Source organism: Thermobia domestica, chromosome 8, assembly GCF_964235325.1.
Source record: "Thermobia domestica chromosome 8, izTheDome1.hap1.1, whole genome shotgun sequence".
In the NCBI taxonomy this organism is placed as follows: Eukaryota; Metazoa; Arthropoda; class Insecta; order Zygentoma; family Lepismatidae; genus Thermobia; species Thermobia domestica.
The window spans coordinates 5,116,311-5,142,852 of record NC_137461.1 but is presented as its reverse complement, the minus strand read 5'-3'; the positions used below and the strand labels follow the sequence as shown (position 1 = coordinate 5,142,852).

The following is a 26,542-nucleotide window of genomic DNA, read 5'->3' as shown; positions in this document are numbered from 1 at the left end:
ATGTAATGAAATACAAAATTATTCATATATTAAAACGTTTACATACGTATTCTTTCTTCAATTTGTAATTTTCTTCAATTTTCGCGTGAAAATCCTAAAATTGCTAATAATTTGTCCACGTCTGTACAATATCATTTGTTCTTTTTGCCTTGACAAAGTGTTTGGTTTTCTGGTTTATTAGCATTTTCGTGTCATTTATGGATCTTTAAAATTTTGTTTATAGCTAATTAGCTGATTTCTTAGGTGCATGTTTGTCTACTACAATCACTTATTATATTAATTTCCTTAATGTCATAATATATGCCTAAGAAATTAAAATTTCTCGGCGATACTCACCCACTAAATACCAGTTCTAAAGAAAATACAACACTCGCCATTCAAATGCACAAATCTAATTTCTTTTCCAAATCTTTCACACTATTTGCCACCAAAGCTTGGAATGACACCCCTGAAAGCATCAGAAACTCTGGTTCAGTGTTGACTTTTAAACGTCGGCTTAAAGAATATCTTTCTAATGAAGGTCTCCAGTAAATAAATAAAAAAAAAAGAAAAAGAAAAAAAGAAAAAAAAAGTTGTTACACACGGAACTATTCTTGCGTTACCAAGCAGTCGTTCCTTTTTCTTTTTTTTCCCCTCTTTCTATTTTTTCTTATTTTCTTTTCTATTCCCTTCTGATACATGTGTATGAACGTATATATTATACACAATCAAGTATATCAATACACAATTATACACAAGTATGTGCATCATTTTATCTATACATAATCAATCAAAGGAATGTATTTTATATGTTATATATAATCAAGATTGATTTCTTTGTTTCTCTCTCCTTGTATAGTTTAACATGTCTTCAGCATTGTCGCTTGTTTATTTTAGTGTTTATTTTATATGTAATAAGTTTCATTTTCACTTTTCATGTTTTATTTTCTGTATTGTTCTGTATGTCTGTAACTCTTTAACGTGCCTAAGTGTATATCCTTTTTATTCTCGTTGTAAAAAAAAAAAAAAAAAAATCTATTATAAGATATCCGACTGTAAAAGAAAAATGTAAATGGTTGAGTGGATGAAAAGGTTATACCTTAACTCCGCCATTTTAAATAATAATAATAATAATAATAATAATAATAATAATAATAATAATAATAATAATAATAATAATAATAATAATACGTGCCAAATTGTAAAACAGGGCTATATTCACTTTTGTTTATGGTATTCAATTCAAACACAACTAAAGAATGGAAGCAAACAACTTTGGTTAATAATAGAATATCAAAATGATTAAAACTGTTATCTATATTTGTTAGTAACATAACAAATCGAATGTTTTCTCCGAGTTATTTTGGTTATATGATATTTTTCAGGCTTAAGTTTAAAATGTTGCTTATTTCAAATATTTCAAATATTTTTTTCTTCGTATAATAATTGCTATATTACCTGAAAGTTGCATTAAAATCTCCTAATATAATTTCTTTAAAATATTTCGTCAACATGAAAAAAAATCATAATCAGTTACAGTATTTAATATCTTGTAGTGATGTGTCAGGAGGGAAATAAAGTAGACAAAATCAATGGAGCGTTGTCAGGTATTAAAATTGGTATGATAATATCTAAGGATTCTCTAGGGGAATTAAGCATTTCGTACGAATATTCACTTTTTTTTTATTTTTAAATTAAAAGCAGGCATCTCCACCTTTCGACTTATTAGCGAGACTTAAATTCCTATCTTTTCTTTTTACAGTATAGTTTTGGAAGATGTGTGTAAGGTGACAGTTTTCCACGTTTCTGTTATGCAATAAAAGTCATAATTTTCACAGTTTATTTCGTTTATAAATTCCTTTTCCTTCGTGTTCAGACTATTAACATTTTGACAAAACAGTTGTAAATATTTCGTAACCCTTGATCTATTTATTAGTTATCTGTTATTGTTCTCTTTCGTCCCGATTGCTTTCTAACCACTATTTCATCCTTTAACCCTTTTAAGATTTCTAGTTTTCGAGGTAAATTTTAGACTTTCACTCAAACAGCTACTTCTTCCATACTATTTATTGTAGGATCATGAGTCATACCTCGTTGTTTCCAGGATAAATCATACGTACCAACGGTACCACTCTCTTGTCTGTATTATACACCAAAAACAAGAAAATTAAAAAAAAGAAGATTTTTCGAAAACTTTTTTTTTTTTTTTTTTTTAATTTTTGTGCCCCTCTGGCCCGGATCTGATTCACGTAGGGATCTGATTTAAAAAAAAAAAAAAACGTTGTTACGTAGATAATATGTGTGCAAAATTTCGCTCTTGTATCTTGAAAACTAAGGTCGGGAGAAATTTTTTAAAATCTGAGGGTGACCCATTATTTCAAATATGTATATAAATATATATAAAAAGTACTTCATAAATGTACTGCGTGATTCCTATTTGACCTACAGTCATGGTTCAAAGGCCATTTTCTTCAGTATAATAAGCCCTTTCCAACGGTATCACTCACATGTCCGTATCATGCACCTGAAGCGGAAAATAAGGGAAAACCCGGAAGTATTTTTAAAAATCCAGCCAAAATATTTTGCCCTTCTGACCTGTCCCTGGATTGACGTAGGGATCTGTATTTCTTTCTGAAAATACCTTGTTATGTACACTCATGTCCAAAATTATTGTCGCATGTCTATAAATATATTGTTATAGGAATATAATTTGATAACGAATTCGCCCGATATTTCTTATAATGTTAGTATGTGTATAATCGGCAAAGACATGTATGTGGAAAATTTCATGTCAAAAGAGCAGCATATAAAAACAATAAAATGAAAATAAAACTTTCTTGTCCATTTAGCAACATTTGGTTTACTCATTCTAATTTTCGTATTTATAATTCTTTGCGTATGAAATTTACCACAAATAGACATTTCCCGATTATACACATAGAATCAGTATTAAAAGTACCCTGCAAAATCAGTATCAAATTATATTCTTACAAGAAGATAGTTATAGGTATGCGACAATCATTTTGGACATGAGTGTACATAATACGTGTGCAAAATTTTAATCTTGCATCTTGAAAACAAAGGGCGTAAAAAATAATTGAAAGTCTGAATTTAGTCTCTCTCTCTCTCTCTCTCTCTCTCTCTCTATATATATATATATATATATATATATATATATATATATATATATATATATATATATATATATATATATATTATAAAAAATTACTGTCATTACTATTTGGCCTAGAGTCATGGTTCAAATGTTATTTTGCTTAGTATAACAAGCCCTTTCTAACGGTACAACTCACATGTACGTATCATATACCTGAACCGGAAAAATCGGGATAAAACGGAAATTTTTCTGGAAAACCACCCCTTCGAAACACTTGCGCCCCTCGTGCCTGGATCCGGTTTCATGTAGGGATCTTAGAAAAATTTGAGAAATACCCGAATGTACATACAATCATTATACAAAGTTCCAATCTGATATCGTGAAAACTAAAAGCGTGAAAAAGTTTTGAAATTTGCCTTTTAAAAAAAGCCACGCCCCTCTGCCCCCACTTTGCGCTGCCAAGTTGACCATCTGGTTCCAAAACGCACCTGGGGTGTTCTTTGATCCATCCTTGATTGACTAATAAAAGAATCCCGGCTTAAATACCTGTTATAGAACCTAAATAAGTGAGCGGTCAAAGACGATAGTACGCCATGGTAACAAAAGTCACCAAAAGTCCTAAAAGGGTTAAATGTCCTATATACAAAAATCTTGGTCACTTATTGTCATATTTCAACATAAAACATTAATTCTTTGAATAAAAGATTATAACGTAAGGGTACACTGAAGATATATAATAACAATAAAATAAAGATTGCAGTTAGATCTTTTGACGTAACGTTAAAACAGCTTAATTTTTTGCAAGAATTACTCTGTTGTTTCTCTTAAAATATTTTTTTAATATTAAATTGCTGTAAGATATTGCCACTCTTCTCAATATTTCGCGTTTAGAATTTAGTGCTACCAATGCGGATTGACTCCTAACACTATAAATCGCACTCTTATTCCTATGTTTTCTAAGCAATATTTGCTAGTATATTTATTATTCAGTTTGAATAAAGAATTTATCAATAAATTTCCTGTTTTCCGATAGGGATTGAATTCCCCAAAAATAAAAATAATAATAGTCATAGTCTCACTAATTTATATATATTTCCACCAAGACTTCTGCATACCATTGTCCTGCTCTATCATTTACTCCACCAGTTTTGTTCTTAATAGAACTATCTAGGTACAGTTTTTACACAATAGTTACTTTGTGTCTGTACGGTACTTAATTTAACGCCTATCCGTTACAATATTTGTAATATTTGTAATTACGAATTTCAGCTTATTTTTGTCACTAGCTTGCACCCCCCCCCCCTTGTTCGCTCTTCACGCCCCTCCCGCTCCAGAGGTGCTCCAGGTTGAGAACCACTAATCTAAAGAATACAAAATTACAGCCTTGTTTTCTAAACTTCTGTACTGCACTTGAATATGTAATCACTTCCCCATAACAGAATGCCACCACAATCAATGATAGGGTTCTTCTAGCTTGTTTTGACAAATTCAAACCCAGTTTTATGTGAGATTCAGTAAAATTATGTTCTTTTAAAATTAGGCAAGTATAGCTCACTATCTACTTGCTGTAGCACTTATTTTTTTAATTGTAAGAGGTTCGTTCTTGAAAAAGAAATTGTACAGTATCTTTTTCTTTTTTTTTAACAAATTTGTTACACTTTCCTGTAGTAATGTCCTTATCTTTCCTCTTTCTGCTAGGAGTTACAACTTTTCTTGTTGTGTTTTTATCTTTGCCAATCTTATTAATGTTTGTAGCCGATATGCCAGTAAACTCCGATATTACGTAATGGCTGTATCTCATGTATCAAGAGTAGCGTATACTGTTCACAGGATTTGTGAAATATGTTCAGCAATATGAATTTCTCACCACTGGTTAGTAGTTTACATGCCTTGTGTTTTGTGTACTTACTTGGAGATAGAGGAATAGAGGCTTCAGTATTGTGCACCATAACACTGATACAACTGAAAGACCAGTAATTGGTGACGAGATTTCATAGTGATGTAACACACGACTGTTGACATTCGTCATTTTTTCTCCTCCTAATGATCTAGGAATTTAATACTTTTATCATTTCTATGTTTGAATCTTGTTATTTAGGATCCAATTTTAGTGGTTTATTATGGATTCTAAAATTGGATCTATTTTCCCTGGTCCTTCTATTTCGCACTTTGATTTCTGTAGCCAAACAAGTACTAGGTGACCACATGGATTTATTTTGATTGGGATCACTCTAATAGTGAGCACGAGTTTAGCAAGATGATAGTACATACTATGGTTAACTAGCCAGTGGTAGTTTACAGTTCTTCAAATTCTTTATATATACTGTATTATTGGCCACAATAGACCATATCAACCCATATTCCTTTGTGAAAATCCCTAAAAAATTTACTCAAAATGTGAAGTAAACAATATGAGTTTATAGATTGATTAATTTGTTTACTACACATTAACAAATTAAATTTTCGGCTTATAAGAAAATACCAGTTACGTATTATTTCCTTTAATAGCATTTTCTACACACTATCCGGGTCGTTTTGTACATTTTTTGGTGTTCTTTCTTGTCAATTTGTTATTCACTAATATTCACAAAAAGGAAGTATAGTAAAGATTCCTAATGATTGATTAAAGTTACAATCTCATGAGTATCATTGTATTATTATTAACAATAAGAATAAGAATTATTTATTATCATAAATAGAGACCGAATGTTAGACAAAATGCCTATTCTTTAATATTAAAGATATGATCAAAAATAACGTTTTAAAGTTTATGTGGGGGGTTATAGTTTCGATTTAAGCCAATTTTATTTTGCCTATTTCGACCTTTACTGCCTAAATAATTGCTTTAGTGACTAATGTTGCCTATTCTATGCATTTTCTTTAAAATAAGCCTTCATTAGGAAAATATATAATTTATACAACATAAATAATATACACATACAGGTGTATTAAAGTATTGTGTTTGTAAATACAAGCACGTGCTATCTTACAATGTACATACAGGGTGAACTTGAAAGATGTGCACATACTTTGGGAGGTGATTAATGAAATCAAAAGAAGACAAAAAGTCCTCTTGTATTTTGTCGAATTCTGTGTCGTGTACGAGTGACAGTGGTGCCAACTTGGAATCGAAAATCGAATCTGACAATTGGAACGGAACAGATAGATGTGCACATACGTTGGGAGGTGATTCGTGACATGAAAAGAAGACAAAAAGACCTGTTGCATGTTGTCGAATTCCTCGTTGTGTACGAGTAACAGAGATGCCAACTTGGAATCGAAAATCGTGCACATACTTCGACAGATGATTCGTGACATGTAAAGAAGACAAAAAGTCCTATTGAATGTCAGGAAACACCTCCCGAAGTATGTGCACACGTTTATGTCTCGTTCCAATTGTCAGGATTCGATTTTCAATTCCAAGATGGCACCCCTGTCACTCGTACACGACGCGAAATTCCACAACATGCAACAGAACTTTTTGTCTTCTTTTGATATGCATCATGCAACAGGTCTTCTTTTGATATCACGAATCACCTCCTGAAGTATATGCAGATCTTTTAGTTTCACCCAGTATATATGGAATGCATAACAAGTTTCGTTTTTATATATACAATAAAAGAAGATATTAACAAACAGGTATGTTTCTATATTCTTTGAACATTATCTATGACCTGAATCTGGAGTATTGAGTATTTATCTCCATTATTTCGAGTTACATTTCAGTGCCTATTTTACTGCCTATTTTTTAAATTTTTAGTGCCTATTTGACAGGTTTTTAGTGCCTAAACATCCGATCTCTAGTCATAAATAACAAGATGATGTAATGAACGTCACAATTTAAACTATTTAGTAGATATGCATCAGTAATGTTTACAATTATGTTTTAATTAACCCATCCCTTCCTCATGATATATTTTGCATAATATAAAATGATTAAATTGAGAAAGAAATCATAAATACTTTCTACTCTAGCTCAGAAATTTCTTTTTTATATTCTGTTATCATTATTATTATTATTGATATGGATCTGTTTGGTTTTAGGGTTACGTGGTGTGTGCACTGGGTGTCCCGAACGTGAGCTTAGTATTTCTCAGTCTGGGCATCCTTCAAACCATTGCTGCCTTTATGCTCAATCTGTTAATTCAACATATCAGAAGATATCTTGTCATTGGTAAGTATTGGAGTCCTTAATAATCTGATACTATGCCCGTAGTTAAGTGACTAACGTTCTCACCTTTAGTTTGTTGGGAGGTCATGCAGTTGGTTCAGATCACTCTTCAAGTTGCAGGTATATGTATCAAATAGCCTGAAAAAAGAAAATATTTCTAGGAACTCGAAAGCAAACAATTTCTTAACAACATTTTACCTTTACGTCCTTGTCATAAATTGTTACATGCTGTTTCAAGGCATCTATAGTTTCTTCCTCAGTGGAACTCAATAAACCAGAAAATTAAAATCTTAGTCATGATTGTTAACATTGAAATCTTAACGAATTAAAAACTTATATCTAGAATCGATGCGTCATTAGTATTTCATTTGCTTTTAAACTTGAGGAATGTTCTCTGGAAGCAATGGATGAATGTTAGTGCTCCAATTTTCTCGTCTATTTCTTAAAATGTTTAACAAATTTTACTTTTATTACCTTGTTTGAAACCGAACTTTCTACAGTTTAGACATTTCATAATTAACAGCATAATTTTAACACATGTGAAACGCTTTCCAGCCTTGTGATGATTTTTTAATTTTTTAATTTTTTCCTTTTTTTTATGAAGAACAATTTTCAGCAATTTTGACCATCCTAATTTCGAAGTGTGGAAAGAACTTGCAATGATTCTCCTGTTTGAAAGCTATTTAATTCGAATTATGAGCTTTTCCAGGAGAAAAGAAAAATGCCACCAGCATGCCACACATTTAGCAGCGTAGCTGAAGGCGTTAGACTGAGAGCAAGGCCAGAGATGTCTTGAAACAGTAGGTTCTTCCAAAATATCGAGCACGTTGTAGACAAAGGCCTCTGTGGACACAGAGGAGTTTGTTTCTTTAACGCTTGTTATGCTCATTCAGGATGTTCAAGAGGTTGGAGTTGGCAACATGTACCTAGTAATCTAAATCCACCGATTTTGATCGAATGAAAAACACGTTATTGGTCAAGAGATTCAGAAGTTTAAATGCTATTCGACAACAACTACGAGACCTGTTTAGGAATGAGTACTTGAGAGTCTATTGGTGCGGAAGCAATGGGAAAAAGAATTTGGTCGTGAAATGCAACTGGTAAATGTTGTTTTGGTAGCAGCGGAAGATAAGAAAAGAATTAACTGGACATTAACAGACAAAAACCATATTCACGAAGGAATTAAATGTCGACTAAAAGCAAGGAATTCATGTTATTATTCAGTAAAAAATCTCTTGTCGTTGCGAATTGTGTCGAGAAATTTGAAGCTTAAAATATATAAAACGATAATATGCCTGTTGTCCTGTATGGTTGTGAAACATGGCCACTTACTCTGAAAGAAGAACGTAGATTGAAAGTATTGAGCAAGATCCTGAGACGAATATTCGGACCCCAGAGGAACAGGAATGGGGAATGGCGGAAACTTCATAACGAGAAATTACATAACTTATACTGTTTACCAAACATTGTTAGGGCTATCAAATCTAGGAGGCTCAGGTGGGCAGGTCATGTAGCTAGAATGGAAGAAAGTAGAAACGCTTTCAAAGTCTTGACTGGAAGACCAATCGGAAAACGACCATTAGGAAGACCTAGGCGCAGATGGGAGGACAATATTAAGATGGATCTCGCAGAAATAAGAAAACAAAGTAAAACCTGCATCCAGTTGGCTAAGGATAGAAGTCAGTGGAGAGCTTTTGTGAACTCGGCATTGTACCTCTGGGTTCCATAGGCCATAGAGTTAGTTAGTTAGGGAGAATTGTAACATTATGTCCTGATAGAGATAGTCATGTTTGTGTGGTGAAACTGGAAACCACGCGGATATTTAACCTGACCTTATGAGGAAATATATCCTTTGAAAATAGTGCTTTCCGCCGAATCAGGGTGATGAGATTTCTTCAAAAACTGTTGCGAAAATCGAAAAGTCTGGAACAGATGAAGCGTCGACGGCAGAGGCGAGTGATGAGAAGTGAAAGGTGGTTTCTAGAACTTGACGTGCTACTAACATTTATTTATGGTATTTGTCTTGTTTGCTATCAAAAGGTGGGAGGATGTGACGTTCTGAGAAGAACGAAGGTAAAGCAATATATAAAAAGAAGAAGAAAAAGAAATACTGTAATACAGAAGTAGTGGATGGAAACGACGTTGTGTGCTGAAGATCTTTGCATGTTTTACAAAGGGCGTTCAAAAAGTTTTGCACGGTGGTCTCTAATTTTTTATTTGTTGCAGGAGGAGAATGAAATTTTTTGTGAACATACTTGGAACATTTAGCTATAAGTTGATATATAAAAGTATTTTCATTTATTTACAGGTGAGCCATAATGAACCGTGAAGTAGATGTCAGGTTGTGACAACGGTCGGTGATGGAGTTCCTCTTCAAGACCGGTGATGACTCTACCACATCGATTCACAGGAAGTTGCTCCCTGTTTATGGGGAGGGCATATTGGATCGCAGTAGTATCCAGCGGTGGTTGCAGAGGTTTAAAGAAGGTGATTTCTCTCTATTGGACAATCCACGATCCGGTAGACCATCGACGGTAGTGAGTGATGTAAATAAGAAGACCATTAATCAGATCATCCAAAATGACAGATGTGTGACGACACGACAGCTTGCTGAAATGACTGGCTTGTCATTGGGTAGTGTGGTATCAGTGGCACAGCCACTAGGGTACAGAAGAACCTGTGCACATTTGGTGCCTAGATAATTGACAAGAGAAATGAAAAAGATGAGGAAGGATGTGTGCTAGGATCTCATGACGACCTTTATTGAAGAGTGGAAACAGTGTTTTGACGGCGTCATTACCCAGGATGAAACATGGTTGTTTTTGTTCGAACCTGAGAGCAAAACACGTCTGAAGGCCCACCTGCGCTGTAAACCATTTGATAGTGAGAAAGACCTTATTTCCTGTGTCAAACGATGGTGTAAAATCAATCCCCAGAATTTTACCAAAGTGCATTTATATCATGGAAAGAACGTTGGTCTAGATGCGTCACAACTGATGGAAGCTACATTGAGTAGGCTCGGTGTATAGCTAAATGTTCCAAGTATGTTCACAAAAAAAATTCATTCTCTTCCTGCAACAAATAAAAAAATAGAGACCACTGTGCAAAACTTTTTGAACACTCTTTGTAACTATTATCGTATTCTTTTAGGAAACGTAGATACTGTGATTGAAAAAGTATAAAATAATTATTGTAGATAATGTTTAAATATTCTAAATAATTGTATGTATAATAGAAACGTGGGAAGTTTGTATTTATGGTATGTGACTATTTCGAGGTCAATTGAATATGGTGTATTCCTACATCTGAATTAGAAACTGAAGAAAGAATTTATGCATGTTTTTGTAGCAACCATTAGTCAGTCGATAAGTTAAGAACCTGACATACTAAATATAATACAAAATTTACCATTTTTCTTTTTCTTGTTTTTCATAAGTGAAAAATAATAATAAAATGCAACTTACCACAATCATAGATAATGTTATTCCAACAGTTTTGCCAGAATAACATTTCCCCCAAGATCTAAGTTAAGGCAACGATTAGAGGAACGAACTCAACTGCATTTGATTACGTATCATGTTGTCTTGGAATTTTGTAAACTATTATGTAAATAATAGTTGTATTTAGTTTGTATTAAACAAAATAGTTTTAACATACAGTCATAAAAATTAAATAATAATGTTATTTAAAATGTAGTTCACAGGATACCAAAACAACATGATACATAGTCAAATGCAGTTGAGTTTGTTCCTTTTCGCAGCCTTAACTTAGATTTTGAGAGAAATGTTATTCTGGTAACACTGTAATTTCTATGGATAGCAACACTCAAAAATCGTCAGGTTCATATCTTCTGTTGTAGAAGGAGATTATCTATGATTGTGGTAGGTTGCATTTCATTATCTTCTTTCACTTATGAAAAACAAGCAAAAGAAAGATGGTATATTTTGTATTATTTTTAGTATGTTAGGGTCTTACGCTTATTATCGGATAGGCAGAAAGCTGTTACTAAAAGTGACTATGACTTGTTGCTAGCAAAGAAAGTCTGTTGTTCATTTGTCGTTAAGTTTTAAGGATGTTGTGATGTTAAGGGTGTAGTTACTTAAAGGACTTTAAGGGCAAGAAGAATATAATGGGTATAGATGTGCTTAAGCGAGTATATATCGTCTGAAGCCAACTAAAATAATTTAAAGCTCGGTGCAGAAATGTTTTAGTGTATATTTTGTTGTGAATCAATAACTGAATCTTTTTTTTTTTTTTTTCGTAAAACAACACATGTTAGAAGAACCAAGTTTTGAGAAAAATGAGTAAAACTATACTACACACTATAGTTTATATAAAAACGTGTATTTATTTATAATATACCAAGTGTAGGCAACAGCTTGACAGGTGTAGATATCTCACAAAATGTGTATCTACCCGTAGCAAACACAATATTGTTGTTAATTTCGTGTCTGACAAAACTTGACATGTGTCATTTTACACACACACACACAAACGATTCAATGGCTATTTTTCCTTTTCAAATACTTGAAGGTTCCTCACAAGTCACTCGTTGAGAATACTATATTTTAAACAGTGCTACATTTTATAAGAAACATTACTGCATAAATCCAAGTTAAATCAACCTATCAACGCTTCTCTTGATCTCAAAACACATGAATCATTAGATTTTTCAGTACTCCATGAAGTATATTAAACATTAAATAGGGAAGCCAATAGTATAGATTACACATGTATCTTGATGTAACAATGCTTAGAAGATAAGTGTTTCATTTTATAGGCAATATATTTCTATACGGTATATTTTGTACAGTTGCAGGGTTTTTGTTCCATGCCTGTTTGCTGTTGGTGTTACTAGTTTGGAAACCTTCGGGTGATGATGCAGCACTTTTTTATGTCATATCAGCTGCGTGGGGCGTGTGCAACGCCATATGGGAAACCTTAAGTTTCAGTAAGTTTTCATTCTGTTCCTTTAACGACTATTTTCTTATCTCTATAGTTCTACTGATCAGTTTATAATCACATGGACATCGAATTAGAAGACAAATTAATAAAATGTAAATGCACGTTGAAGGAATCTCACTGTGCGTGTATGTAAATTAAAGTGAAATAGAAACAAAATTATGATAGTTATGTATGGAAACAGTCAGAGGAGACTATATGTATATAAATATGACGTCCAACTAGATCTTTCCATTCTGCTCTTTAATGTTTTCCTCTAACTTCAAATCTTCTCCTCTATATCTGATGAAATGTTTAGCGAAAGAACTTATTGCATACTGCTTCTATAATCTGTTTCACGTAACCTGATAGGAAAAACAAGAAATTCTTTCCCCTAACATGCTCAAGTACAGGTGAATGTTGGTATTACATCTTCCACGATCAGCCCCCGCACACGGAAGTATAGAGTGTATCTAAACATGTCTAAATAATAAATTACAACTTTCATAATAACACAACGTATTTTAAAACAATTACATTTGCCTGTATTAGTGAGGTAAGTAACGCGAGTTATTATAATGGAAATTTTATTGAACAGTTGTATTGTTTATTTTTCTTCCTTTGGCAGTCGGGGTTGTGATATAAGGTTGGAATGGCAAGTGATGGCAGGGTTGGTAATTGAATGGGTATTTGCTTATTAATACAATCATTTCATAATATAAAATCGAAAACCGAAAATGAACTCTTTATAAGTTTTACGTCCCACGATTATGCCGGCTAGGCTAAAGCAGACAGTGATCATGAGAAATGAAAAAAATGATGGAATAAAGAAAGTGGGAGGAAACAGGAGATCCCCGAGAAACCCCAAGCACGCGGTGGTTGTCCACCACAAAGTTCACTTGGCGCGAAAGAATCGAACAAGGGACTCCATGCACCACAAGGGGAAACTCTACCACTGAGCTATCGCGGCCCCAGGCGTAGGATAGTCTAATGTTGTAACAAGAGTTGAGTATTGTATAAGAAAGAAAGAGTAACGATAAATACGAGTTCGTTCAATTATACAAAAATAACGAAGGCTTTGACTTAAAGAGCTCAAAGGCTCATCGTTGCAGAAACAAACATTTCCATTAGATTTTAACTTGCGAAAAGTCAATCTACCATGTTTCTTATCAACCATCCTTCAAAGATCCTGCTTTACATTGTCCGGAAGCCATCTCTTTCGCCCAGCTAATTGTCTCCTTCTCCTAGGCTTTCTGAATAGGACTTAATGACTTGGTGCGTATTTTCCCTACAAGCAACTTGTCATGCTTATCTTATACGTATTAACTATTTCTATAATACTCGGTGACCTGTAGTTCTTGTGAAATAAAAGCTTGTATGACGTTTTAATTCACCTGAATATATGCCTCTTTTGCTCCAAATATTTTTACCAACATTTTATTTTCAAAACCCCGCAGTTCCCGTTCTTGTATTCTTGTTAGGGATCAACTTGCACATTCATACAAAATTGGGCAGATTGAGCTCTTATTGATTTTAATGTTTTCGATATTTAAGATAATAATATGTTTTACAGTAGGGTAAAATTTAGTATATAAATAATATGCAATACTTTTCAACGAGACAAAACTTAAAAACAGTAATTGTTTGTCACTCGGGGTTGATAGCAGTGCTTTCTCAATATCAGTTGCGAGCAAATTGACTACGAATTTAGAGTTTACAAGATTCTGTTAATTAGAAAAGCTTCCTTCTCTGTTAAGGTCAACGAATTGCTTTCCCTTTCTGCAATGGTAAGTGGTGGGAGGTAGGGAAGTATTCAGGATAATAATAAGTTACAAAATGACCTAAACAGAATTATTGTCTGGTGTAAAGATAATGAAATCAACATGAATCGTTTAAAAATTAAACTGTGACATGCAAAAACAGATTTAATATTATGCTAGTCAATATGAGATTGAAGGTAAAATTTTTCAAAAGATTGATACTATACCAGATCTAGGAGTGATATTTGACAGTTCCTTACCTTTCAATGAACACAAACAGAACATATGTTGCAAAGCAAAGAAAATTATTGTCTATGCACTCAATGGCCTGCTATTTGTGAACCAGATGCATATATACTTTTTACAAACTGTTGGTTAGTTCCAAATTAGAATACAGATGGTGATCAGAAAAATGGAAACACCTGTAATTGGCAACACGTCAGATGTATGGGTTGGCAGTGGTGTCGTGGCGCCCGCAGCGCCGGACCGCTAGTGGTGGTGTGTTAGGTCGGTCTCCATACTACGTCAGGCGCAATGGAACAGCAGTGTCCAGTGGCTGCAGCAGACGAAGGTAGTGTAAAATGGGAGAACTCTCAGATTTTCAAAGAGGCAAATTGTTGGTGCGCGGTTATGTGGAGTGAGTGTGACGGCAGTTGCTACTGTGTTAGGTGTGTCGCGTGGGACAGTGTCGAAGGTGATGACGGCCTACACAACACACGGGAAAACCACATCGGGGAAGCGGAACAGTGGGCGGAAGAAAATCATGAGTGACAGGTCACGCCGGGTATTAAAGCGCATTGTCACGCAGAACCGTCGTGCCACTGCGGAGCAAGTGACGGAGGAACTCAATCAGCACCTTCCCCACCCTGTTTCGACAATCACAGTCCGCCGCGAATTACATGACATGAACTTACGGGGTCACGGGCCAAACCGCTCATCAGGGACCATAACGCTTTCGTACGCTGCAAATGGTGCTGCGACCATGCAACTTGGACCGTTGAGGACTGGAAACGTGTTATATGGTCGGATGAGTCATCCTTCACCCTATTCCCAATCACGGGCCGTGTTTATGTGTGGAGAACGCCCAAAGAAGCTTATGATCTGCAGTGTCTCCGCCCAACTGTGAAACATGGCGGCAGCCCGGTGATGCTGTGGGCCGCCATATCATGGTTTTCATTGGGTCCTGTACGAATCACTGCCAACGATTATGTCGCAATTTTAGGAAACCACTTGCATCTTATGGTCCGGATGTTGTTGCCGGACAATGACGCCATTTTCCAGGATGATAATGCACCCATTCACACAGCTGGCGTTGTTGCAGCGTGGTTTGAGGAACATCGGGATGAAGTTCAACACCTCCCCTGGCCCGCCCAATCCCCAGATCTCAACATAATTGAACATCTGTGGTCCGTCTTGGAAACACGACTCCGGCGACGATTTCCACCTCCATCGTTTCTCACAGAACTGGCCGATGCCCTGCACGAGAAATGGTGTACAATTCCACTGGATACCATTCACGACCTCTATGCGCACCATCTCACGTCGCATCAACGCTGTTCTGAAGGCGAAAGGTAGCCCGACACCATATTAATCTGGTAAGTTGCAATTTCGTTCAGGTGTTTCCATTTTTCTGATCACCATCTGTACGTATCAATTATTGGGAACAGCTTAACACAGACATTCGTAAGCAGAATTGAAATTGTACAAAAATATTTTAGTAGAATGCTTTGTTTTAAGCTAGATTTACATTACTATTGTAAGACAGACTACTGGACAACATGTTTTAAACTTGAACCATTTGAGGAAGGAAGAAAATTGCGTGGTGCAAACTTTGTGGGAAAGATACTCGACAACAAGCAAGCCATATTTAAAAAAAAATGGAATTAAAATTTCTAATATATGGTACAATGAGCGAAATATTTTTTTCAACCAAGTAACAGAAACATCTTTTAATCTCAAGACTTATAAAATATTATATTCATTGTATATCTTAAAACTATATTTTATTTGCTTTGAGTTAGCAATGACTTTTAAGAATGGACGATGACTTTATTGTTTAAGTACTTTTTTAATTCACTCACTTCATATTTAATTGGCATTGATTTTATTTTACTGCATAGTTTTATAATTGTACTCTGAATAATACGATCATTTCTGTATTTTTCTTTCAGTTGTTTTCGGCACGTTCATAAAGTTTTTATTATTATTATTATTATTATTATTATTATTATTATTATTATTATTATTATTATTATTATTATTATTATTATTATTTTTATTATTATTATTATTATTATTATTTATGCACCACAGTTAGATAAATACATTTACTAAAGTGTAACACAGTTTAATAATATATTAATTCAACTATGATATTTTACTCAGAGTTTTATTTGTCTGAGAATGCACAAAACTGAAATACGAATTTTCAAGTAGAATGTCATATACGATTTGTGATCAAAAAGTACAGTGAATCATTTTATTAAAAACAAAGTAATAAGTTTACGTTAAATTTGATTTAATCTCCTTCAAAGTACTGTCCTTGGCTAGCAGTGCACTTATCTCAACGTTGAATCCATGACTGGAAACATTTCTGGAAAGCTTTTTATAGAAGGGAGTTCAACTGCTCTGTCGTGGCCCTCTCGATGTCAGGAATGGTGTGAAAACGTATTCCTTTAAGCACGGTTTTAACTTTTGGGAAGAGCCAGAAGTCGCATGGTACTAATTCTGATAAGTAAGGCGGATGTGGACAAACACAAACACTTTCCGGCCAAAAACTCGTGGATCAAATGCAAAGTGTGGCACAGCGCGTTTTCGTAGTGAAGAAAGAAGCCATTTACCAATTTGATCGGCGGTTAAAATGATTTTCACGGACCCGTACGAGGTGTTTAGTTGTTCGGAAAGCTGTCGAACAATCATTCGTCTATTTGAATAAATCTTTGTGCCATTTTTTGTACGTTTTCATCTGTTTTTGACGTCAAAGGACGTCTCGATCGTTGCTCGTTTTCAACTGACTTCTTTGCGCTTTTGAATCGCTGATACCACTTGTAAACAGTCTTCAACGCCACCGCTTCATCGCCATACACTGAAATTTTGAAATTTCGTGTGCTTTTTGGCACTTTTTTGCAGCTTACAACAAAACTTAATGTTGGTGCGAAACATTCTTAACACGTCCTCACTCTTCTGCCTCTGGAAGCCAACTAACATATCACAACTCATTGAAACTCGACACTGACTGTACCAAAGGTTTAGGCTACCGGGCTGACTAGTTGAAATTAATTCAACATTTATAGATGGCACAATGGAACTACATTAACTGTACTTTTAGATCACAACTTGTAGTTACAGAAAACACTATATAATGCAAGTGTTTAGAAATTCCTCATTGTAACTTGTAAAATGTTCAACAAATACTAATAAATTTCTTTAAATTTTCTTTATAGCCTTGGTGATCACGGTGTATCCTGACGTCTGGCAGGCCCCTTTCGCTCAGTACCATTTCTTCAAGTTTCTCGGCCTAACCTTAGCGTTTGGCCTCCACGGACTCTGTTACGCTGTGAAGCTTTACCTTTTGGCAGGAGCAATGGTCCTAGCGCTTGCTCCATATAGCTTCCTGGAATTCAAAATTCATCGCTACAGACGAATGAAAGCGAATCTAACGACCTTGTGACCTTGGTGAAGTTCCCTTTCAGACCGCCCTTCCGACATGAGGTTAGTTCCATTACGTCGAAGCTACAGACGAAGCTTACGTCGTCTGCCATCGTCACGGGCAAACCTTCGCTATCACGACGTAAGACTTGCGCGTAGCACCAATCTTGTATCAAGAAGGCTTCTCTTAAATAGACTACGAAATATAAACTATTCCTGATATTCAAATATAGCGCTCGAAGTTCTTCATGTAAATACTAAGTATTAAAAATACGAGACTCAAAACAAAGAGAGTTAAGTCCGATATATTAAAGACAAGTGTAAAATGTACTGACATGGAAAAAATTGTGGGTATATAAACAATAGAACTAGGAATAGGGAAGCAAAACGTGTGAGTTTTCGATCAGTAGATCATTATAAGGCATATGAAAACAAACTTCAAGGTATACAAATAAATTTTACATCTTTCTTTCTTTCTGTGACGAAGAGATTGCATTTATTTTATGCTCACTTGATTATCTAAAATGAATTCTAAAGAACATCTCATACAATGTAGAAAATATATTTTAGGAAATTAAACAGAAAATAAAGCAAATAAGAGCAATAGCATAGATGATATACAGGGTATTATAAAAAATGTGTCACAATATTTTGAGAACAGGTTCTTCACATCAAAATAAGAAAAAAGTTCATAATAACCCTGTACTCAAAAGTGGATAGTTTCGGAGTTATAGGGTGCCGAAAATGTGAAACATGTGTACTTTAAAAATTCATAGTTCCACTACTATGGGACCTATCGTAGTCGGGTCAAGACCATCATTGAGGAACTATCATGGGAGCTATCCAAATATCCATCTTTCAGAATGCTTCAGTACTTGCACAATCATTTTTAGAGAGACTGTTTGGGAATACTTGATCACTCTCCACCTACTTCTCTAAAATTTGGTGTGCAAAAAATTCTTAGAAATGCAAATTTGGATAGTTGATATACCAGTTCCTAAGTGATGTCTTGATCGGACTACGATAGGTCCCATAGTAGTGGAGCTATGAACTTTTGAAGTTCACTTATTTCACGTTTTCGGCACCCTGTAACTCCGAAACTATCCACTTTTGAGCACAGGTCTATATGAACTTGATGTGAGGACTGTTCCCAAAATATTGACACATTTATAACACTTTACACACACACACACACACACACATATATATATATATATATATATATATATATATATATATATATATATATATATATATATATATATATATAATTTGAAATTGTGTATTTCTTATGTGGTTCAGTTTCTTTAATATCTTAAATTGTATTTGATACATTATCTTAAATGTGTATTAGATTTTACTAATTATCTATTATAGAGCTCAATATTGTTTTAATTTATCTTTCGCGAGCGGAGTATACATTAGAACTTTATATCCATGGTTTTTATTTATAAATGCTGGTGAAAACACCATAAAGTACACTACAAACATTTTTGCTAAACGTACAATGGCGTCGAAGTATTTAGGCGAGCACTATTACACCTCAAGCTATCTTTTTCTTCCTTAATTTCCATTTTATTGTACATATTCTTCATCTGTCTGATGATACATGTAACGAAAGTGCTTAGAGTGTACTTTCGCTATATACATCATCAGACAGGTGATGTGTTTTTACTACTTTTCTTCTTTCACTTCATTTATACATATAAAGCCTGAATATATGAATTTCTAGTGTATACACTCTTATGAAAGATAAATTCAAATGATATCAAACTTCGCTCTTCTGTAAGAGATAATATATTACTTCCTATATATTCGATTAACACGGTTATCACTGTCAGAAGATATAGACTAAAAAGGATGTTCTAGGTTTGAATTAGTAAACATAAAATTATGAATCTAAATTTATTTAGAAAGTTACACATTTTTCGTTTAATCGTTTACATTAGGAGATAATGGAAAGTGACTCATTCAAGTCTGCACATTCGCGTGCACATTAATTAGGCTTATTTGATTGAATGTATACGATTTAATGAGACATCAGCAGAGTGATTCTTTGTCTCCATCACGAATAGACTTATTTGAACCTAGGCAAATGTTCCTTGTTTCCACTGATTTAGGCAAGACAGTCCTCAAGACATGGATATGCTGTGCAGTTGTTCAGAGATTCAACGGTTCTATACATATGTTTTTAGTCGACTAATGATTGTTAATTCACAATTGGACATCTCTCCATTTCAGAGTGAACCAATTATTTTTGAGATACACAAAATTAATATATTACAGTTACAAACCTTTGATAATCCACTATATTGTGGACTTTTGTATGTTGAAAGTCCTCTCTTTAGCTAAAGTATTTTGGTCACTTCAATTACTGACTTAGTTGGAAACGAGATAAATCTGAAAAAATAAAATAAATGTGAAATGAAAGTAAGGAAAAAAATAAATAAATAAATAAGCAATAAGTAAAGAAACCAACTAACTATGGCCTATGGAACCAGGAGGTTCAATGCCGCGTTCAGAAAAGCTCTTCATTGGCTTCTTTCCGTAGCCAACTGGATCCAGTTTCTACTTTGTATTCCTATTTGTGCGAGTCCATCAATATTGTCCTCCTATTTGCACCTAGGTCTTCCTGATGGTCGTTTTCCTATTGGATTTCCAGCTAAAACTTTGAAAGCGTTCCTAGTTTCTTCCATTCTTGCTACATGACCTGCTTACCTGAGCCTCCTAGAATTGATGACCCTAACAATGTTTGGTGAACGGTATAAATTGTGCAATTCCTCGTTATGAAATTTCAGCAATTCCAAATTCCGAATATTCGTCCCAGGACCTTGTTCTCAAATACTTTCAGTCTACGTTCTACCCTCAGAGTAGGCGACCACGTTTCGCAATCATACAGGAAGCAGACATGATTTTCGTTTTTCGTTTTATATATTTTATGCTTCAAATTCCTCGACAGAATTCGCGACGACAAAAAATTTTGAACTGAGTAATAACGAACTCCCTGCCTCTAGCCGACATTTAATTTGTTCGTCAATATGGTTTTGGTCTGTTAATATTGATCCTAGATCTTTGAAAGTATTCACTTTGTCGAAAGTATTATTTTATATTTTAATGCATCTATTATGTGCAGTATTACGACCCCAATAAACTTCCATATATTTAGTTTTCTCTGCATTTACTTCTAAGCAAAGAGAACTCAAACATGCTATAGTATAAGCAGAAGAACGTGTATGAACATCCACTCCTGAAAGTGACATCTATTTTTAAAATTATACATGATTACCTGTGTGGTGCGTCTTGAAATATTATTCTTCTACAATATTTCGTAAACATTGCTGTTTGCTTATTCATGTTGTCTCCGGATTCTTTCTCGAACTGTTTCTTAATTTATGATATCTCTCTTGGGTTCGTGAAAAAGAATAACTTCAGCACTAAGGGTCGAAATTTTGTGTGCCATGGTGAACTTATTATGATCATCATAAATTGTTAAGTCTTATTATCAATTCTAAGAAGAGGAAATCAAATTTAATTCTATCGTTTTATTATGATAATTTCCAACTGAATTACTTGTTTCATGATTTTTTTTTTTTTGCTAGAAATCAAGTCAGCGAAATCACTAAAGGAATTGAAACCAACAGTAGAATTGAAGGCAATAACCTTATTGACTTTATTCGCCTGTATATTTATCTAAAAGAAAATAGAAATCAATGTTAGTGCTTATATGAAGGACACTCCTGATCCTAAATGTATCCATTCTTATAATGTATGCTCAAACGACACAAAAGCTAGAATTAATGTTTTATAAAGTCTATAAAATTTGTAAAACAAATTAACAAATCAATTTAAACAGATTATCAAATTATCTGTTAGGTATCAAATTATTTGAAATAAGTATTGGAAATGACAGACAGAACCTTAATACAAATAATTTCAACAAGTTAAACATCATTACTGAAGTGTGCTACAACCTGTACAAATTAAATAATTACTTCCCAAAACTAAGTTACTTTTTATTTACTTGTACAGGTACATGCACACAAACTTCAAATTACTTCATAAATACTAATTATTATCTTCATACTACGAAATATTATTCTTTGCTTTTCTTTGCAATTTTTATAACATGCACACTTGTATTCAACTTCTGCTCACAAAACTGTCGACTCATGCCAAACATCACAGACTATTGTTCTCTTACACTCTTCAAAAAATATTTACTATACTATTACGCTCTTCAGAGACTATTTACTATACTGTAACATTCTTCACAGACTATTCGCTATTACACTCTTCACAGACTATTTACTATACTATAACATTCTTCACAGACTATCCACTATTACACACTTCACAGACTATTTACTATACTATAACATTCTTCACAGAATATTTACTATTACACTCCTCACAGACTATTCGCTATTACACTATTCACAGACTATTTACTATAATATAACATTCTTCACAGAATATTTACTGTTACACTCCTCACAGACTATTTACTATACTCTAACATTCTTCACAGACTATCCACTATTACACACTTCACAGACTATTTACTATACTATAACATTCTTCACAGAATATTTACTGTTACACACCTCACAGACTATTTACTATACTGTAACACTCTTCACAGACTATTCGCTATTGCAGTCTTCACAGACTATTTACTATATTATAACATTCTTCACAGACTATCCACTATTACACACTTCACAGACTATTTACTATAACATTCTTCACAGAATATTCACTATTACACTATTCACAGACTATTTACTATATTATAACATTCTTCACAGACTATTGTCCTCTCAAACTCTTCACAGACTGTAACGTTCTTCACAGAATATTTACTGTTACACTCTTCACAGACTATGTACTATACTATAACATTCTTCACAGACTATTCACTATTACACTCTTCACAGGCTATTTACTATTACACTCTTCACAGACTATTTACTATATTATAACATTCTTCACAGACTATTGTCCTCTCAAACTTTTCACAGACTATTTACTATACTATAACATTCTTCATAGAATATTTACTGTTACACTCCTCACAGACTATTTACTATACTGTAACATTCTTCGCAGACTATTCACTATACTATAACATTCTTCACAGAATGTTTACTGTTACACTCCTCACAGACTATTTACTATACTGTAACATTCTTCACAGACTATTCACTATTACACTCTTCACAGACTATTTATTATACTATAACATTCTTCACAAATTATTCACTATTACACTTTTCACAGACCATTTACTGTACTATAACATTCTTCAGAGACTATTCACTATTATACTTTTCACAGACTATTTACTGTACTATAACATTCTTCACAGACTACTTACTATTACAAAGTCTAAACAAGATGACGAAACTGACAAATTAGGTAACGCTAATTATGTATTCATATATTATGAATAGTTTACATAATATTCTACCAGCATACAACAACAGCAAAGCAGCTTTAATACCTCCAAAAGCTATCAAGAAAAATCTCTGAAGTGATAGAAGCTTCTTCTTTAATTCACTGGAGTGTATCAGGCTGCTTGCCTGAGAGTTATACAGGCACGATTGAAAGAAATATTTCTGTGTGATTAAAAAAAAAGGAGAGAGAGAGAGGAAAGAAATAAAGAAAGAAAGAAAGGAAGGAATTAAGAAAGAAATAAGGAAAGAAAGGAATACTAAAAAAAACTCACTTTTCAGATTATCTAAACGGTGAGACGCAGAAACTATCATTTTCAGTTCATAAAAACGCTGAGACAATCATCTTTCTCAATGGAAAACCAAGGATTTTAAACATTCTTTATAAAACCATAAAACCGCCATTTAATGTAAATTTGGTAATTTGGAGAAAATCTGGATTCAAGTTGTTATATACATACACAACTTGGATTTCAAATATTAAATTATTTATTCCATAAGGCAAATTAATAGCGGAATGTACATTATAGTATAATTTTGAATTTGTAGTGGTCTTCAAAGAGTAAATAGTTGATACATATTTTCTGTGATTATATTCTTTTACATTTGTATTAGATATATATCTTCCCTCTCTTTGATATGTTTTGTTTTGTGGGGGCTGCTTTGGCTCAGTGGTAGATCATTCACCTCTGGTGCATGGGGTGCTTGATTCGATTCCAGCTCGCGCCAAGTGAACTTTGTGGTGGACAAACAATGTGTGTGGGTTTCCTCGGGGTTCCCCCATTTTCTCCCGCTTTCTCCATTCCACCATTTCATTCATCTCTCATCATCACCACCTTCTTTAGCCTAGTCGGCATAACCATGGGACTAAAACTGAAATATTTCATTTTTTGTTTTGTTTGTTTACTGGATGGTACTCATCTTTCTTCGATATTTACCTTAATTCTGTAGCGGCTTTTGAGGGAAATCACATCGGTAAAAATTTAAATTTTATTTGTTCAGCTCCCCTGGCCGCTCCCTTAGCTACGAGTCTGCAACCCATGCCGTGAAAAACTATTTCAGTACCTTTAAGTAGTCTCATTTGTTTCAGAAGGAAAAATTGATCATATCTGCCGCAGAATTTGTATGAATTTCTGTCTGTTACTTCTTAAGACAAGTTACTCAAATGTGAAATTATTTGGAATTGAGCTATTGTTAACAGAATTGCATTCCTTCTCTGTCTACATTGTGTGTGTGTGTGTGTGTGTGTGTGTGTGTGTGTGTGTGTGTGTGTGTGTATGTATGTGTGTGTCAGCAACGACACGACTAGGTTAGTTGTCATCCGAGACAAGAACTCTCCCTCTGACCAACCAAACCAAAACGCTCCCCGAGTACACCTGATATTGGCATCACACAGTAATTCTCTTATTCCATTTTTTCTTCAAGTAGGAAAGCTTCATTTCAAAATTGCAATACATAATTTAATTTTTAGTATAAGATAAAACACCAAACTAATTACTATTTGATTACCAAATAATCTGAGAGTAGCATCTTTGACATATACTTATAGTCTTATCATAATAACTGCGTTATCATAAAACTTCACAATGTTTTTGGAATTATATCGGGATGTACATACTGTATATGTAGAATGAATTAACAGTCTGTTGCTTTAGAATAGAATATTTCATTATGACAAACAATCAAGCTGTCGCCTTAAGTATTATACTCGTCCATTTTTCAAATCTCTTAAATCAATGTAAGTTAAATGAAAACACCGGAACTAAAATTTAAGTTTGCGGGCTCTTTTGGCTGCAAAGGTTATTACAATGTCCTCAAAACATAGCTTTGAGTTGAGTTGAATTGATTTTAAGTTTAATGTCCCTTTCAGCAGCGAGGCTATTTAAGACGGGACCTACTGGTTAACGTGGATTCCGAACCACTTGAGCTCTCGCTGGGAATCGAACCCGGTTTTCCAATGCCAAAGGCGTGCACGCTAACTGCTTAGCCACGAAGGAACTCAAAAAAGATAGCTTTGAAGCTAACTTATGCTCTATGGATATGATCCTAAGGTTGGTGAGTCGTTGTCCTGTTAAGTTTCTGAGATTTTTTTAATGATCTTTAGTTTGCTAAAACTCCTTTCATTGCCTTATAGTGAAAAATAAATATTTGCCCAGTTTTGCGACCCCTTCCAATCCGGCACCGGGAGCACAAGCTTCGTTTGGCCCCCGTTAATTATGTCATTGATTGTCAGTAACATATGGAGGAAATATAATTCCATAGAAAACAGCTCTCAAATTGATCCATTCGCCTCTAACTTAGTGACAAAGTAACACATACGAAAAGGAGATATCGGGGATTTCCATTACCTAACTATTTATTTTAAAATAAAAACTCAGTTTCTCCTTAAAATTGTCATGCTCATAAATGATTTACGTGACATTTAAAAGACAGTTCCATTAAGTTGCCGTATTTATTGTTTAAATACCTGTACATTTTTTCCATGTGCTTCAACACGTAGATTGCCATGTGTATGGAATTTCATACGCACAACTCTTTCGTGTATGATTTTCCATACACAAACAATATATTTCATTTTTGTGGCGTTTGTTTTGTAGTTGTGTATGCAATTACATACACATGGCGTAGATGTGCACACCACGTATATACAAAACAATGCACAGAGAAAAACACATTTATGTGTTTAAAACAAGGACAGAAACATAATATTACTGACATACTGTCAAAATATATGCTGGCATCCAAGTTGTTAGGAGTAAAATACTTGTCTATTATTTTCAAATTGAATTATGGAAGTTTTCTTTAATTTTCTTCAAAGCCAATAGCCCAATATATTAAAACATAGATACAATAGTACTTTTAACAATATGTAGTAACAGATTGGAGCTTCTTTTTTCACATTCCTGACGTATAAAGCAGCATTTGAAATAAATGTTATTTCTGAACAGAATTCACAGTTTAAAAAGAAACACACGAAAAATCAGTTTATATTACCGTACCAAAGCTTCCTTAAAGCAGTGAGAGCTTTATCCTATATATTCGTGGAATATTACCATTTGCAAATAAATGTTCAAAGAAATTGTGCACCAGAAAAGATTTTACAACTTTGAAAACTCATATTGATTCATTCATTTATCTTACAAACATAGTTTTGGTGTCATTTTGTAGCAAAATACATCAAGCATTTTACCTTATACCTAAAGAGATCAAGTGGCTTCCAATGGTTCACCCTGTATTGTAAGATATTTTGTAAAAACAGCATTATGAAGAATTGAAATTTTCACTGATTTTAAGCGCTAAATGGTCGCCGAAAAAGTGTAATGTGGATTTTATACAGTTTCCTCCAAATCGTTAATATACAGTGGAACGTGTAATGTTTTACTGCGAATTACGTGATAGTAACGGTATACTATTTTAAGTTGAATTTGATGCAACTTCATTAGCGGTAATAAGCACATAAGAATCTTCTTAATAT

The 26,542-nt window shown here is 33.9% G+C and overlaps 1 protein-coding gene across 2 annotated transcripts in view; it reads left to right on the top strand.

Moving 5' to 3' along the window:
• The window catches only part of LOC145691537 (protein unc-93 homolog A-like), a 274,095-nt gene extending 255,455 nt beyond the window's left edge, over positions 1-18,640 (top strand). For both annotated transcript variants that reach the window (XM_081766948.1, XM_081766947.1), the window contains exons 4-6: positions 7,139-7,268; positions 12,079-12,216; positions 17,410-18,640. In XM_081766948.1, the coding sequence (XP_081623074.1) occupies positions 7,139-7,268; positions 12,079-12,216; positions 17,410-17,636 (495 nt within the window). In that variant the 3' untranslated portion in view covers positions 17,637-18,640. The remainder of the gene's footprint in view (positions 1-7,138; positions 7,269-12,078; positions 12,217-17,409) is intronic.
• The last annotated feature ends 7,902 nt before the right edge of the window (positions 18,641-26,542 follow it).